Source organism: Ambystoma mexicanum, chromosome 4q, assembly GCF_040938575.1.
Source record: "Ambystoma mexicanum isolate Mex_15411 chromosome 4q, UKY_AmexF1_1, whole genome shotgun sequence".
NCBI lineage: Eukaryota > Metazoa > Chordata > Amphibia > Caudata > Ambystomatidae > Ambystoma > Ambystoma mexicanum.
The window spans coordinates 748,193,099-748,211,445 of NC_090928.1; the positions used below are offsets into that span (position 1 = coordinate 748,193,099).

General features: G+C 46.1%; 1 protein-coding gene across 1 annotated transcript in view; it reads left to right on the forward strand.

Annotated features, from left to right (window-relative positions):
* LOC138467978 (serine palmitoyltransferase 3-like) overlaps nt 1–18,347 on the forward strand; it is a 1,426,144-nt gene that overhangs the window by 999,685 nt on the left and 408,112 nt on the right. The window contains exon 9 of the mRNA XM_069608333.1: nt 14,041–14,167. Within this exon, the coding sequence (XP_069464434.1) occupies nt 14,041–14,167 (127 nt within the window). The remainder of the gene's footprint in view (nt 1–14,040; nt 14,168–18,347) is intronic.

Sequence of the window (18,347 nt, forward strand, 5' to 3'; positions counted from 1 at the left end):
CGGGGATCCTTTGTTCGTCCTTTTGGCGGGCTTCTGCCAAGAAGCCCTCCTTTCGGCGCCACTGAGTCTGGGGTGGGTCCGTTGTGTGGGAAGGGGAGTAGGACCCCTGGTCAGGGTTGCCTCAGCAACCCATGTCGTACTCTATCCTGATAGGCTGGAGGGTCTCCCGCCAAAAGTGACCACTCCACTGTGTGAGTGACAGCTAGGCTGTATGAATGGGGATCTTTTTGAATAAAAGCAGGGTCCTGAGGACTGGAAGAGCAAGACGTCGCCATTGGAACTAAGAAGCCAAAGAGGAGAGAAGCCAAAGACATCTGCAATGACTGAACCACCGGTGAAGCCCTGCTGCAGCGTCTCACCACTTTTCTCCACACGTCGCGAGAAGATCTTCATCTGCAAGAGCCTTCTTCCCTTGAGCTGGTGGGGCCAACCAGTTTGCCAATCGCCTTCCCGGATCTGCCTTGGTCGAATCGCCAGTACCCTGTACTCAGAGACCGGATAGCCAGGCACCAGTCCACCCGGACCGCGATTTAAAGAAGCGTACCTTTTTATTCGTCGGGCAGCACCGCGGCTGGTTTCATCCCTGGGTAGTGCAGTAACTCGAACCTTCCTCGATGACCAGAGCCTCTCTTCCTCTGCTGGATCCCCCGAACTGCAGGAGCTACCAGGAAGAACCGCCACCGCAGGAGCCACTTCTTCATTTTAAAGGTACATTGTTCCGCCAGGCCACCCTTTCTGCGTGGTACAGCTAAAGGTGTTTTAAATCCTGTACCTACCTGTTGGGTTGACCGCCCCTCTCTCTTAACATTGTCCTTCACCGTCTGCATCCACTTGTTCAAACTCGTTAACCAAAGACATGACTGCAGCTACAAGAACATTTTGCTCCTGGGCCCTTGCCCTGTACCACTGACTCTGGCACAGGCCTATTGACTCTGGCTAAAATTGTTAGAACTGCCTTCACTAGATTGCTCCTCAACTAGAACTTTGTTGGTGCACCTACTTCTTATAACCACCCCCTCCTTCCCACGTTTAAACCTTGTGAAATGCCATTTTGCTTAGTTTCCATGTAAGTATTTGCTATACTGATGTACTGCCTTGCCTAACTGGTTCACAAACGAATGGGAAGTGTTGCTAGGGCCTATAAGAAGAAATTTCTAAATGACTTGTGTTTTCCCTCCCTTGTGAGAAATTGCTAGAGTGCCATTTGTGTTTGGTTTTCACTGTGCCGTTTTGCTCAGTTCAAACTTGTCTACAATTTAACTAGGGAGTTGTGTATACTTTCTTTGACTAAATTTAACTTGCTTAATAACTGTGATAAATGTGTTTAACTAGAAGTGTGTAAAATAAATATATATATATATTCTTTTAATACAAAGCTTTGGTCAGTGTTTCCTTGTGCCATAGTACTGAAGGCCTATTGTGTAAACCCTGAATACTGCTCATCTCCCTCTTGAGAAGTCTGACTGCTCAGCCACAGCTACTAACTAAATCTTTGTGGTCCAGACTGATACCAAAGGGGATTTATTGCTCTCACCTGTAGTCCCAATCTTCTGTAGTGCTCCCTAAGGGAACTGCAAAGGATTCTGCCTAACAGACCTCCATGAGTATTTATTTTCCCCATTTTACATGTTGTTTTACTCATCCGGTAACTTTGCATCTTATGTTACTTTGTGCAATTCCTAGCCCTCATTCAGGCCAATTAGGCAATGATTTATCAAATGTATGGAATACTAGTAATGGCAAATAGAGAGCCTGTGGAGTAGTTTGACGTATAGACGTATCTTTGAAATTCATTCAATAGACATGCTAAGCAAGTTTCTGGTGTTTACAGCAAGATTGGTCAGAGTGATATACAAATTGTGAAGCATAACCACACATAAAGCAATACAATGAAGTGCATTGTCAATGCCAACTATGGAATCAAAGTCAAAATGGGTAGTTGCTACACATTTTAGGGCTAAAGCGATCAAATGTTAGATGGTGATAAAGAAGCCTTGCTCTGAAAAGCCCCTGCTTAAAAACTGGATGACGTTTAAGCATTAACCGCACAGCCTCGTGTCCTTTTTGATAAGTATCATTAAGAAGTCCCAGAAACATTCAGCGATGGTCTACATCACACTAAGACTTAGATGTCCAACCCAGTCACACATACTCCTACGTCCTGTCACCTTTCCTCCATACCTTTGTAAAAAAGCATCAAATTGAAAAATGTGTCCTTCTCTTTTTACGCGGGGTACCGCATGCGGCCGTAACCCCACCCTCCTTAGCTCCGTGCATCGTCCTTCATTCCTTTTATCAGCGCGGTTGGGGCTGAACGCACTTGCATCACCGGGAAGATATTTTCTATTCCCGTTGTCCTTCTCTGCTGCTCCGATTCTACAGTCGCGTAGTCCTCTGTCTATGCCATACCGTTTGGGATTTGTAGCTTGTTCCTCTTGCGAACGTCGCTTCTCCATTCTCGGATCTCCATTCTCTCTGCTTGGAGTGTCTGGGGCCGGATCACCGTTGGGACTCGTGTTTCTACTGCGACTCCTTTTCGGTCCGGACACTTCAGCGTCATCTTCGTCGGTCTGAGGAGATCTTCCAGAGAGTTCCTCCACTGCATTTTCAACTTTCATCGAAGGAAAGAAGAAAAGCCTGGTAAGTTCCTTAATTTTCAGGGCAACCCGGCCGGGGGATTCCTTCCCGGGGTGCTGCAGGTCCGGGAGGGGCTTCAAAAGCTCTGCTACCAGGGTTTCTCCTGAGGTGCCTCGCAGGCCTAATAGGCGTACCAGGGTTTTCTCCGAGGGTTCCCGCGAGGGGCCTGCCGACACCGGATCATGATCTGAGGTTCACCAATCGGGTGCTAATTGCCAGCCCAGTCGTGCTGAGGGGTTGGGTACCGAAGTTCGCTCTGAGGTCTCCTTGTCTGAAGCTTCCCATACAGAAACCGGCGTGCGCCCTGAGGCATCCATTGAGGCCTTCTGTACCGAACCACGGTTTGTGTCCCCTCTCAGGGGAGCTTTAAAGAGCGGACTCTGTTTCGAGGTTCCTCTTATCGAGGCCAAGGTGTGTACCGACAGAACTGAGACACCTGTTAAGGTCTTGTCTGTGAGGTGGATTCCTCAACGTTTCCCGCACTCGCGGTGTTACCGGTTCTGTTGAGGGGGCACAGGGAAAGGTAGCTGACCGTTCCTCCTCTGTTACCGGCTTGGCCGAGGTTCCTCCCTTTGAGGCTAATTCAAAGGATTAGGATGTCCAGTAAAAATCTCAGGCCCCATAGTACCTGCTCTGCCGAGGAGCCTTGTCAAGGCGAAAGTTTCAATCAAATCCCCTGACCAGTCCGTGGAGTTTCCTGCCTCATCCACACATGGGACGCAGTTCTCGTCAGATGCTCACAAAATGGGGGGCCTTCCTACGTGGTCTACGGCGGCCATTTTGGATTCTTCCGTCACACCCACGCTATCATCGGCGGGTGCTGGGAGCCTTCTTTTTGGTGGTGAACCTTGTCCATGCAACGGTGTGAGTCCGCTCCGCCCTTCCTATGACTGGCACGCTCGGATGCCACTATCGCATACGGTCTTGCTTCCTCCTGCTTCTGCCCCACTGCTCTATGTAGACCCCGTGGGTGGAGGGCCCTCTTGGCAGCCTTTCTCACTACGTTTGTGGGGGTATGCCCCTCATGAGCGGCCTCTGCCCATTCCAGTACCTAAAGTTTCGGCAGAGGATGCCTTTTTTGGAAAGTTTCAAAGTCTTATGAACACTGATCCCATGAGGGAGTACTTTAAAGGCCTTTTTAGGGAGATCTGCCCTCCGGCACCGCAACCTGCCCCGACAGCTTCTAGTCAAGGCACCTGTTGCCCCGACAGCGGTACCACCTCTACCTCCCAGCCTGCTTTCACCTCTTCCGCCTCTGCCTCCGTTGTCTCTGGTTGACAAGACTCCAGCAGAGCGAGGCGTTGATTCGCCGCCGGTCAAATCGCAACCGGCGGATCCTGACGTTCCAGGTGACCCTCAGGCAGACCCGGATAGTGAAGACCAGCCCGCTCTGTAAGAGCATTCCATGACCGGATTCTGGACATGTCACTCCTTGACATACCAGTACCTGAGGCACCCGCTCCACAGGAAGGGTTGCTTTCAGGGGCGCTCATTGTCTCCACAGGAGTGCACTGCCAAGTTCTTTCAGAAGGAAGTTCTGGCCGAGGCCCGCAAAGTCTGGGATAAACCCCACACTGAGAATTGACACCCGTTACTGACTTAACGCCTCCTAGGAAGTAGCTTTGGCATCATATCCGCTCCCTTCCTCAATGGTGGTTGCGGCCGGCCTCTGCAACCTCTACTGCCGCAGCTCAGGTTCTGGTACACTAGAGGGGCAGCCCAAAATGGCGGAACCAAAGGCTGAGGTAAGCAATATGTCACATAAGGGGGTAGCCGCCTAACACAGTTTAAACATACTATAACTTATATATGTAGTAGATACTATTCAAATTGGTGGTATATGCAGAAATTTACCTCTGATTCATCCTAGTGATGTAATCTAATCTAAAGTCCCCTGTGGGGTGAACAAGACAATATGAATTGTATTGTATGAATAAGTTCTATGTTATTACAAGAAACCAGTTCTGTGTGTTGCAGTCTTTTTAATATTGCACTCCATTTTCTTTATCAAAACAACTGAAACTAAAATACAGTGTCCTGATATGGTAGAAAAGCAAAATAATTAAGGCAGTAATAGAGCATAAGCCTCAAGCCTGTACAGTTTACTAAAGAAAAACATTGATCAGGAAGCAACATGGCTAAAATAAGGTAATTAACTTATAGCATCATCATTTGCATGGTAGGATTCTTTACCATTAACAGCAGGGCTATATTTGTTTTAGTTACACAAGAAGTTAAACAAATTGTTTTCCCATTCGGGGAACTCTGTAACACAAATAAAGCAGGACAGAGTGATGCTGTGTTAGTAAAGTAGTGCACATTTACATATAGGCGAGAAACAGTTTTCCTTAAGATATCAATTGTGAATACTATATAGTTGTACACTGATATTTGGATCTATGAGTGACCAATCCTCAGTCGGTCTACGTCAGGAAATAAGCAATTCCCAAAGATGTATGTTGGGTCAACAGTGGTGGTTCTGGACCCTAGGACGTTTCGGCTTCCAGTGTGGGTGCCTTCATCTGGGCCAAAGGAGGATTGTATCTCCCTATAGGTGATAAAACAAAAAAGGCAGGGGAGGGTGTTAGAGACTCACAAAAAGAAACCTGTACCTACAAGTGGTAATAGTATGCTACATACAGATAGGGGACCTGTACGGCTAAAAGAGAGGAGAGCTCTCATAAAAACAAGGAAACTCGCCAACCTGAAGCTTGGGTCCGGGGGAGAAAGGGAGAAGAAAGAATAGAAGTGCGGTGGGGAGAGCGCAGCGATCCCATCTCGTAGAGCTGTGCTTTCTCAACGGCTAGGAGGGGGCAGGATCCACGGTGAACGACGGCTCTTAAACATCTATCCACGAACAACAACATCGTGATTAAGGCTGCGGATAAGGGTGGCGGAATAGTGGTGCAAAGCATTTCACAATATAAAGAAATAGTGCTGACACTGCTCAACGAGAGAACAAATTATAAAGTACTGAGCAAAGATCCTTCAGTCACAATCAAACAAGAAATCTCCACGTGTACCAGATATGCCTGTGAACGCGATTGGATTACAGACAAGGAGGAGCTTTTTCTCAATACATCAGAAGCAAGAATACCAGCTTTTTATGCACTTCCGAAGCTCCACAAAGACGCCACCTCCCCACCTAGCAGACCAATTGTATCTGGCTGCGGATCTATTATTGAGCCCCTCTGCAAGTTTATTGATTTCTTTTTTAAACCACTTTGCCAACTGACTCCCACTTATCTCAAGGACACAACATCCACTATCAACCTGTTTGAGCATCTTACTTTTGACAGTGAGACCGATCTCCTAGTGACCCTGGATATAAAAGCTCTTTATACCAGCATCCCACAAACGGCAGCCCTTAATTGCATAACGAACCATCTAACTCATCATATGGAACAAGAACGGGTCCTAGTCAACTTCATCTTGGAACTATTGGAAATAGCACTAACCAAGAACATTTTCATGTTTGATGATACCTTTTACCTTCAAGTTGCAGGGACAGCTATGGGGGCAGCCTTTGCTCCCAGTCTTGCCATAATTTTTATGGCAGAATTTGAAGCAATCCATGTCCTAACTCAGCAGAACCCATTCGTTAACAACATCCATCGATGGTTTAGATATATCAATGACATTATTTTTGTCTGGAGAGGCACATCCGACACACTTATGGCCTTTTTTGAATGGCTTAACGCCAGATCCACTGACATTCAATTCACTATCACCAGCAGTGCCACAACCATTAACTTTCTGGATCTTACAATCGCAGTGGAGAAAGGCAAACTTACATGTACCCTTTTTAGAAAGGAAACTGATAGGAATTCCCTCATTCACTACTGGAGCAATCACCCACAAAGTCTCAAGATAAACCTGCCATTTGGACAGTTTCTTAGGCAGAGACGCAATTGTTCAGACATTCGCCAATATCAATATCATGCAGATATCCTGGAATCTAAACTCACAGCGCGAGGGTACCCTAAAAAACTTCTCAGAAATACCAGAAAAAGAGTTTGCTGAATCCCCCGCGAAACACTGCTTGAGCCCAAAAACAGAGACACAGAGAACACCAGAATCACTTGTGTTACGACTTTTGGACCAAATACCAATAGGATTAAGAGCATTATCAAGCAGTTTTGGCCCCTAATTCATCAAGTCTTACCTGGAGAAGCTCCACCACGCATGGCCCTCAAACGCTCTAAGAATATCCGCGAATGGCTTACACATGCCAGGCTCCCGCAAAAGACCCCTAGAACAGGGCTCTGGAACCTAAGAGAAATCATGGGCCACTACCCTTGCGGGACCTGCACGGTCTGCCATTTCATTGACAAAATAAAGACCTTCAAAATCCAAGGCAAAGACTGGACGTTACGCCAGCATACCAATTGCAAAACCCCTAATGTCATCTACGCAATCGAATGCCCTTGTGGACTCCGTTACGTAGGCCAGACCAGCAGACCAATACACAAACTTATTGTGGAACATAGTTCCAGGATTAGATGTCGGACACTCACAGCACCATTGGTCCCACACTTCCTGGAATTACAGCACAACCACGACCAGCTCAAATGGTGGGTACTTGAAAAGATACAGAATTCGATTATACCAGTGCCCTGAACTATAAAGAAGCATGGTGGGTGTTCAAGTTGCGTTCCATTGAAAAAGGTCTCAATGAGGCAGCACCTCTGGATAACCGGCACTACTAAAGGGAACATCAAGGTTTTTCTTTGCCTTTCACCATGCCCACCCTTATAGTTCCCCCATGCCGCATTTTGCTTTCTTACTTGTTTTGCATTCTTATTTCCTTGTGCTCCTCCCCTTAATTCAGAGTCTCTCTGGGTGTTTTCTGCAAAGTTTTGTACAATGTTTAGCCTGTTTTCAAATGTGTTCCACTTACTGTAACTGTATTAATGGTCTTTGTGGTGAGCCTACCATTTGTTAATCTACAGGTGTATCACTTCATTACACATGTACAGCCTTCAATGCCAAGCTTTGTTGTTCCCTTCCAGCCCCTCCCTTTCCCCTTCCGCCCCTCCCCCCTTCTCCCCTCACCCCCCCTCCACTTGTTTTGCGGCCTCGGTCACTTTAGGGCCCCCGAGTACTCCGCCTCCCACGAGCAGCTTATTTCTCTGCTCCCTGCCCTCTTTTACTGACCTTTAGCCTTCAGGACAGCATAGGTCACTTTTTACATGGGCTCCATCTGTCTCTCTGAGCGTCAGTACCTGTATACATCTGGCACTTTTATTGCAGCGTCTACACGTTAATGCTTGGTTGGTCCTTTATCTTTCGTATGGGGGGCCATCTCTCTTCCCCCCGTTTTGGGTTTCCAATCCATCTGGACCCTCAGGCTTCACCTAACTATTTTTTTGAGCTATGCTCGCCAGGCAGCTTGAATTCGGTCCATTTCCCCTTTGCTGTTACCTGCGCACACGCGCGGGAGCAGTCCACTATGGCGGACCCGCACCACGCATGCGCGTGGGAGCAGCGCGCTGTTGCACATTTTCCACTACGCATGCGCGGGGGATCAGTGCCACCCCGTGCGACCTGCATTGCGCATGCACGCATTAGCAGTGTCTCGCTGTACGGCTCCTGCGTGCAGTGTATGCGCATTTATACAGTCACTCGCTGCTCCTCAGCCTTGCAGCTGTGACTTCGGACAGCTCCTTCCACACCCTTGAGGTAAGAAGCTACACCACAGTTGAGCCTCCGTGCCCTTTCTGCTCTACTGGACACTTTCCAGTGGGGATTCCTTTTTCCACATGAACCTAGCTTTCAGGCGTGCAATATTTAATCGGCAATTTCTGCCTCTCTTTCTGCTCACTTTTTTTACAGGATACACCGCCTGTCCATTTTTACAGGGGTCATCTCTGAAACCACGGCCCCTCAACTCATCTGTGTTGGGTCCACAGCCCTCTACCTGCATAGGGCCTCTTTTGGGCCCCGAATATTCTTGGCCCCTACTGGAAGATTTTCAATTAAACACCATTTTCAGGTAGGATCTCTTCACACCCGTTTCTATTTCCTGCCACCACTTATCTGCACTTTTCTCATGCTTTTTGTTGCTATGGGCAATACCAGCCCTCATATACATCCTGATGTCTTTCAGATACAAGGTGGGGATTTCTCCTCCACCCTACACTGAGGTCGCGGATCCTGCTGCCTCCTAGCTGTTGAGAAAGCACAGCTCTACGAGACGGTATCGCTGCGCTCTCCCCACCGCACTTCTATTCTTTCTTCTCCCTTTCTCCCCCGGACCCAAGCTTCAGGTTGGCGAGTTTCCTTGTTTTTATGAGAGCTCTCCTCTCTTTTAGCCGTACAGGTCCCCTATCTGTATGTAGCATACTGTTATCACTTGTAGGTACAGGTTTCCTTTTGTGAGTCTCTCTCCAACACCCTCCCCTCCCTTTTTTGTTTTATCACCTATAGGGAGATACAATCCTCTTTTGGCCCAGATGAAGGCACCCACACTGGAAGCCGAAAGGTCCTAGGGTCCAGAACCAACACTGTTGACCCAACATACATCTTTGGGAATTGCTTATTTCCTGACGTAGACCCATTGAGGATTGGTCACTCATAGATCCAAATATCGGTGTACAACTATATAGTATTCACAATTGATATCTTGAGGAAAACTGTTTCTCGCCTATATGTAAATGTGCACTACTTTACTAACACAGCATCACTCTGTCCTGCTTTATTTGTATTACAGAGTTCCCCGAATGGGAAAACAATTTGTTTAACTTCTTGTGTAACTAAAACAAATATAGCCCTGCTGTTATTGGTAAAGAATCCTACCATGCAAATGATGATGCTGTAAGTTAATTACCTTATTTTAGCCATTTTGCTTTCTGGTCAATGGTTTTCTTTAGTAAACTGTGCAGGCTTGAGACTTATGCTCTATTACTGCCTTATTTTGCTTTTCTACCATATCAGGACACTACTTTAGTTTCAGTTGTTTTGATAAAGAAAATGGAGTTCAATATTAAAAAGACTGCACCACACAAAACGGGTTTCTTGTAATAACATAGAACTTATTCATACAATACAATTCATATTGTCTTGTTCACCTCACAGGGGACTTTAGATTATATTACATCACTAGGATGAATCAGAGGTAAATTTATGCATATACCACCAATTTGAATAGTATCTACTACATATATAAGTTCTAGTATGTTTAAACTGTGTTAGGCGGCTACCCCCTTATGTGACATATTGCAGCTCAGGTTCTGGTCAAGGAAGACAAGTTGCTCGACTCCTTGGCCAAGAACGTTTTTGCCAACTCTGAGCTGCAATTGTGTCAGGCTCATTTTGGCAGCATTGAATATGAAACTGTGGAGGGATTTGGCAGACTTCCAGGAGTTCATTCCTGGGGACAGGCTGGAAGACTTTAAGGGTGGTTTGTCAGACGCCAAGGTATTGGCGCAGGATATGCTGGAGGCTGCTGTGCACCATGTCGACACCTCAGCTCGAGGCCTCATGTTGGGGGTGGACACCTCTCGTCAAGCTTGGCTTCATGCAACAAAGTTTTCGAAGGAGGTCCAAGATCAAGTTCTGGACCTGCCTTTTAACAGCAAAGAGTTGTTTCATTCTTAAACGGATGACGAGCTTACAAAGACTAAGGCGAGTATGCAAACTGCCAAGTCTCTGTCGGTGCTAGTGATGCCCCCAGTCAAAGCTCAGAGATCTGGATCCTAGTCTCGGTCCACCTCAGGCTTCAGAGGGTTCCAGGACCGCAGGTCACACAGAGCTGATCCCCCCGACAGGTAGCTCCCATTGGAGACAGCAACCGGGTCGATTTTTCTCTCGTTCTTCAGGCTCCTCATCAGGGACAGGTAGACTCTCTGCTGAAAAATCAGCTAAATTATCATTTTTGGCGCTCGCACAAAACTCTGGTGGGAGGACGAATCTCATCTCATCTGGAGGCGTGGCAAATCATCGAAGACCAGTGGGTTTTGTTCATCGCTTAGGCGGGCTTCCTCTTGCCCCTCCCCCCCTACTCCACCATTCAATCCTCCATTTCAGCAGTCAGGGACGCCCTCCCTCAGAGCCGAGGTCCAGATACTTCTAGAGCTCAAGGCAGTGGAACCCATTCCCCTAGTGGAACGAGGGGAGGGGTTTTATTCTCGTCTGTTCACGTTGCCCAAACCCAACCAGGCTGTCCTGCGTACCATCCTAGACATTTCCCAGTTCAACCTTTCTCTTCCACAAGAGAAATTCAAGATGATCACGCCCTGCTAAAGAAATTCCTCTCTTCAGAAGGGCGACTGGCTCAGCGTTGTGGACCTTCAGGATGAGCCCGCATCGGAAATATCTGCAGTTCTCCCTGGGAGAGGAGCACTTCCAATTCCGAGTGCTCACTTTTGGTCTCAGCTCAGCACCGCGTGTCTCCATGAAAATGATGTCGGTCATTGCAGCTTTTCTTTGGCTACAGGGTATCCATGGGTATCCATATTTGGACGATTGACTTCTGCACAGTCATTGTCCAGCGAAAGCCTCAAGCAACCCTCAGTCTCTCCTCCAGCTCCTGTTCTGTATTGGGCTGTCGGTGAACTGGTGGAAATCCTCCTTGACGATCTCTCAGGACCTGATATTCCTGGGTTTCCGTTGGAACACGATCAACTGCAGAGTGTACCTGACTGTGGACAGAATGGGGGGGGATCTGTTGACCACGTGTCCGGTTTTCATTCAGTCAGAGAGCATGCCAGCCTGGTGGTTCCAGAGGCTTCTAGGCCTCATGTCTTTGTGCGTGCTTGCTCTTCCCCTTGCTTGTCTCAAGATGCGACTCACGCAGATGGCTCTTCGGAGCTCCTGGCTTCAGGCGGTGGACCCGGACACCAAAATTATTCCGGTTCTACCCTGCATGTTGGCAGATCTCCTATGGTGGTCATCTTCCAGCAATCTGTCGGTGGGTGCTCCTTTTCAGGAGCCCTCCCCTCAAACGACCATTACGACGGACTCCTTCCTTATAGGGTGCGGTGCGACATTGGATCATCTTCCGATTTTCGACCTCTGGTTGCCACAGGACAGGCAATTTTACATTAATTATCTGGAGCTTCTGGCGATTTTCCTGGTGCTCAAAGCTTTCAAGCCAGTGATTGTGAACAAGGTGATCCGCATCCGCACAGACAATGCAGTGTCCATGTTTTACATCAACAAGCAGGGAGGTACCAAGTCACCTCCCCTTGTGGATCTAGCCATTCAGATTTGGGAATGGGCCATTCAGCAGTGTTTGGCTGCTGGCGGTGCACATTTCGGGCCAACTGAATGTGACTGAAGACTCTCTCAGCCGACGAGCGGTGGGCAGCTACAAGTGGGAACTAAACACAGAGATCCTCTTTGACCTTTTACGCCATTGGGGCACTCGAGAAGTGGATCTATTTGCGATGTCATCAAACAGGAAACTTCCTCTTTATGCTTCCAGGAACGGGCTCGGAGCTTCTTCCCTGGGGGATGCTCTCGAGATTCCGTGGCACAACATGCGGGCCTATGCCGTCCCGCCTCTTCTTCTGATTCACCGGGCGCTATGCAAGCTCAGGAACACAACATATTGAACTCTCCTGTTCATAGCCCCTTGGTAGCCAGCCAGATTCTGGTTTTCGGAGCTTCAGAATCTGTCAGTCTGCTCGCCGATCATACTTCCGCTGATTCCTGACCTGCTTCACCAGAGCGATCAGCAAATGTGGCACGCCTCCCCATAATTATTTAGCTTGGCCTTGTGCCTGAGTTCAAATCTTTAGAAAGTTTCAAATTGTCCACTGATAATATGTGTATTTTCTAGGCGGCTAGAAAACCTTCGGCAAGCTCTCAGTACAGGAGCAAATTGCTCTGGTTCCGTCACTGGTGTTTAGATAAGCAGCTGTACCCCAGAGAAGCTACCATCGACACGGTCCTTTCATTCGTTTCTCATCTGGCAGCTTCAGGCATACATGTCTTGTCTTATAGGACTTATTTGTTGGCTATCGCCGCTTACCTGTCCACGGACTCTTGCTCTTTTTCGTTGACAAACCCTGTCATTAAAAGACACTTTGCAGGCCTATCGCATCTTTATCCACCGGTGCGCAACCCGCATCCAAAGTGGGAATTGAATGCGGTCCTCACTGCATTATGCCATAAACCTTTTGAGCCCATGGCTACGGTGGACTTTAAATTCCTCTAGTGGAAAATTGCTTTTCTGATTGGGGCGACTTCGTCAAGGTGTGTAAGCGAGTTTCAGGCCTCGTCTGTAGAACATCCATTCCTCACCTTTCACAAGGATAAGGATGTCCTCCGGACTAATCCTTCTTTCCTTCCAAAGGTAGTATCCGATTTTCATCTCAACCAGTCTATTTCCTTACCCGTTTTCTTTCCAGACCCGGCCTCAAATCCCGAGAGAGTATTGCATAATTTGGATATCAGGCGAGCTCTAAAGTATTATTTGGACACATCTAAACTTAGGAGCTCTTCCTAGCTTTTTGTGACCTTCGGAGAACCGAAAGGAAAGCCACCCTCGAAAGCGACTATCTCCCGATGGATTGCTTCCTGTATTTCAGAGGCATACACTGTTCAGGGCCTTCAGCCTCCAAAGGGAATTCATGCCCATCTGGTGCAGGGCAAGGCAGCTGCCGTTGCCTTCCAAAAGTATGTTCCCTGGTAAACAATTGCCAGAGCAGCCACATGGGCTTCCCCATCAGCTTTTTCTAAGCATTACTGCTTAGTCCTGAGCTCCAGAGCCGATGCTCAGTTCGGGCAGGCAGTTCTTAACAACCTCTTTCAGTAAAGGAGTTCCATCCACCCGTTTTCCTGTGAGGAGTGCCGGTAATCTCCCAAAAGTATGGAGGAAAGGGGATAGGATGTAGGAGTTTAACAAGGTCACTCACCATCGTGATTACTTTGCTCCTAGTCCATAGTCCCCTTTCCTCCATACGCCCGCCCGCCGTCCCCTCTAATAAGTATCCTCTGTTATTGCTTCATTGGTCTCAGACCTGGCGATAGAAAAGGACTGACTGAAGGGTGATGCGCGGGGCGGAGCTAAGGAGGGCAGGGTTACGGCCACGTGCGGTACCCCGTGTAAAAAGAGTACGACACATTTTTTAAGTTGATGCTTTTTTACAAAAGTGCTCTGGTCCCGTCCCACAGGCCAGAATGTTCCAAAAGTATGGAGGAAAGGAAACTATGGACTAGGAGTAAGGTAGTCACTACGGTGAGTAACGCTGTTAATCTTGGTCACTCTTTCCAGCCCCAGTTGCATATATTTGAACATTGATCTCTTAATAGTAAAAGAAAAAACTAGCAGCAAAGGAGTTTTTTTCTGTGCCAGACCTTTGCTTGTAGCCTTTAATCCGCTGTGATGGATGTTTTTTGCTGCAATTATGTATTGGTTATAAGGGATTTGATGGTAATTTGTGACTTTCTTTTAAGGCACTTGTGGATTTCTTACGAACTCATTCGCACAGTGCGGTTTATGCAACGTCCATGTCTGCCCCAATAGCTGAGCAAATCATTAAGGTCATGAAATGTATCATGGGTTTAGATGGAACAACGTTGGGTAAGTTGAAATATTGCAGTTATTTATGTATTGTTTTATTGAATGTTGCACATGTACCAAAATCCTGCTACACTAATTCAAATCCCCCACCCCACCAAAAAAAACAAATTGGGTTTTCTGATGTCTTGACATTTGTTAAACACTAGTGATGATGACTTTTTATTGAACTGATTTTGCTTAAAAAAAGTAATTGGTTGTTGGAGAATAAATAATTGTGGATGCCTGCTTATTCATGTCCTCTTGTGCACATGAGCACCTTTTAGAGAGTAACCTTTTCATTACACGTTGCATGAATAACCAAGGATGAACAAAATTAGCTATATCTTCTTGGAACACTCATGGTCATAGCCATCTTTTTAGTAGCAATGGATCCTACCATTTACTGAGGGATTCTGATTTTTTTTTTTTCAGGAGACATGGCTTCTATTTAAACCAGTCTTTGATGGCTATACCACCTATTTCAGGAAGGCAAGAAGGGGCACTTTGGGCCGGCCATTTGGAGGCTTGGCTATATTGGTCTGCAATAGTATGCCCTCCTTGGAACTTAGGTATGTGGATAGCTGTCCCTATCCATGAATGGTTGAGATTCAAATAGAGGGGGTAGACAAAAAAATAACTCTGAAATATTATCCCCCTGGGGATGACCATACACTGGATATACAGTTAAACATTTTCCAGTGCTTTGCCGAAAATGATGTTTATGATGATGAGACTAATGATATATTAGGTGGGGGTTTGAATGCCAACAATGTACATGACTGCTTTAATATGGAAGAAGATGAGAAAGTCAGATATCTCAACCTTAAATCTGACAGGTGGAGGATTTTTATTGCTGATGTTGATCTGTATATGGCAAATAGTGGTAATAGGGGAAAGCTTGGACTAGAGACAACAAAAGTCTACCATTGATTATATTCTTCTTAATGCCCCACTCTATGAACATGTGTCACAATTTACAGTTCAATCAACCTCTTTCAGTGATCACTCTATACTATCTTGTACATTGATAGTGAAGTTCTCTCGGATGAATTTGTTATATAAGGTTGGGGAAGTACAGGTATTGGGCAATAGAAATAGATTGGGCTGGTCTGACCGGAACCTTAAACAAGCTAATAGCTGGTGTAAATGCTTGCTGCTTAAAGACATGATTAAGATGACTGCTGATGAGGTCGTAGATTGGATTGCGATCTGCATGCATGATATGATGCTGATGGGATGTAAACAGCTCCGTCCTACTTGTAAAACCTCTCATTTTGCCCCCTATGATAAAATAATCGATGCAGAAAAGAAAAAGATGCGTAAATCGATTAAAGCTATTGGGTATTCTAATTCCCAGCTGAGTTTCTACACCGTGGAAAAGCGGAAAATAAGAAACAAATATAGGAACTGGCTATCCAGATATAGAGCCACCACTGATAACATCTGCTGGCAAGCTATGGTTAAAATTTGCTTGACAGGTGATACGAAAAAACTTTGGGCAAATTTTAGAACATTGTCGGGGAAAAATAATCAAGACAGCAAAATTAGGGTTCAACATCTTGAGGAGAAATTTAAGGGTGATTTTTCCGGGCTGGTAAAACAATCTGTTGAAAATTTTCTGCTGAAACGTGATGATGTCATTGACATAATTAAGAATTTAAAACCGGACCGTGTGGTCTATGTAACATTATCATCAAGCTGAATCCTGACACCTGGGCTGAAACTTTGCTTATTATCGTTCGTAAAATACTTGATACAGGTGTCCTACCTAAATCCTGGAATACATCTATTACAATCCCCATCTTTAAGAGTGGTAACCGTAATATGCCTGCAAACTATCGATTACTTGTGCTTACGGATGTGCCCAGTAAAATATTTTGTACCTTAGTTCTACATGAAATAAATCTATGGATGGCAAATAATAACATCCTTGATAAAGCCCAAACTGGGTTCCGCAAGGGCTATTCTACGGTTGACAATATTTTACTAGTAAATACATTAGTAGAGTAGGCTCATATTAAATTGGAAATACCCCTTTATTATATTATGTATGTTGATTTCTCCTCTGCCTTCAATATGGTTATAAGAAGCTGACTATGGGAGAAATTGGAGGCCATGGGTATGCCGGCTCACTTATTTTACATATGCAGACTTATTTGAGAATACCACAACCAGAGTAAGATTGAACAATATGGGACTAATATCTGACCGAATATCTATTACGCGTAGTGTTCGACAAGGTTGTGCATTGGCGCAAATATTCTTCAATCTATTCATGGCTGACTTCTGCAAGATTTTCATTGAAAAAATGAATGCTTTTCCTAGGATTGCAAACACCAAATTGGGATGGATCTGCTATTCAGACGACATTGTTTTTTTTTTTTTACAACACTTATATCGGGATCTGCAATAGTGCTAGGGCTGTCTGCTGTTAGACGGATAAGAATGGTCTTAAAATAAATATCACTAAAACCCAATTTATGTCCATTGGGACTGGGCGAGGTAATAAGATGACTATTCCTTGTAATATTGGGCTCATCAAAAAAGTTAATGCTTATAAATATCTGGGCTATTAGGTAGTGTCTGCAAAGAGTGGGGCGAATGACAATGTACAGGAGAACAAGCGTGCTAAGGTCCTTTCTAATCTAGGAGCAGTACTGCATTCTGCAAATAAACTGTGGGAAATAGCTTGAGTGGAATTCGTACCATCTATAGACAGAAATGAGTGTCTGCCTTTCTTTATGGTCTTGAGACTTCATACTGTGATTGGTCTAAGTGGGCAGAAAAAATTAAAGGGCTGATATGGCGCAAAATAATGGGGCTAAGCAACTATATGATATATTATATGATAGTTTATTTATATAGCGCCTATACACAATGTGTTTCAAAGCACTTCAAGGCAAGGGAGGGAACAAGGGAAAATGCAGTGACATTCTTACAGGCCTTGAACAGTAAGGATGTGAAATTAATGATCATACTCGGCCTGACGACATTTCAGATAGTGCAAGGGTTAAGACATAGATAAGGAAGGGAGGGGGAGAGTGGGAAGATAATAGAAACAGACAGTCGACTACTGTACTAGGCCTGATGACATGGTAGAGCCGGAAAAAACAAAAGGTGAGGAAGAGGGGTGCAGAAAGGGAGGGGAGGAACAAAATAAGCGACTATCATACTAGGCCTGACGATGTTTCAGATAGTGCTGGAGGGAGGGGGGGAAACAGCAAGGGGAGGGGGGAGGAGACAGACGAGGTTGCTATCATACTAGGTCCAGGGACAATTCTGATAGAGTAAGTGCATAGAAGAAATTAAGGGGAGGAGGGGAGGAGATGGGAAAAGGGAGAGGGGAGGAGATAACAGAGAATACGCAGTCAAAAAGAGTGGAGAAGCAAGAGGTGAGAGCGAATACAACTGCAGAGGGTTTCCTGGCTATTAGTTGTTCTGGTATCTTGATTGACAAGCAACCGCCCTGCTAGGTTTTGGGATTTCGGTGGATTGTTAGTTAGAACCTAGTTGAGTGGCTTGCCTGTATGGCAGTGCCCGTGGGGGGCAGTTATTCTTAGGCATGGCAGCCCTAAGACCTCTTGGTGGCAGCGAGGGGTAAAAGGTGGTCAGTGTCTGAGGTGGTATGGAGTGCTGGTATGGTTGCCCTTGCTGGGCATGTTGGTATTGGGGGGGGGGAGGGGTGACAGCCCCAAGATTCATTGGTGGCAGCGATGAATATAAGGTGCTAGGTAAATAGTTTTTCTGTGGTTTGGGGATGTTGCCCTGTTGGCCCAGACAAGCTGCTGGATTGTTAGTTACGCCCATGTGGTCATTCCTTTCTGTGCCTTGGCTGAGTGGATTTTGGATTGGTTGGTATGTGTGGAGTGATTGTGTGGTGTCATTGGTTGTGTGCAGGTTGTGTCTTCCGTGAATGAATTAGAGGAGGTGTTATGTCCTTTTGTCAGGGTGTGAAGGAAAAGAGGTGTGTTATGTCTTGTCTTGAGTGTGTGCAAGGTTGAATGATGTCCGTGGCTGAATTATGTCACATGTGGAATGTTAGGTAGGTGTCAGAATGTTGTCCTGTGAATGAGTGTTCCACCCATGGCAGTTGATATCATGTAGCTTGGGTTGTGGGAGCCAATGGGCTCCGTCTCTGCTCCTGTCCTTATCCTTAGTGCCTACTTAAGAACTGTAACCTGAAGTAACTTAATAAAAGAAC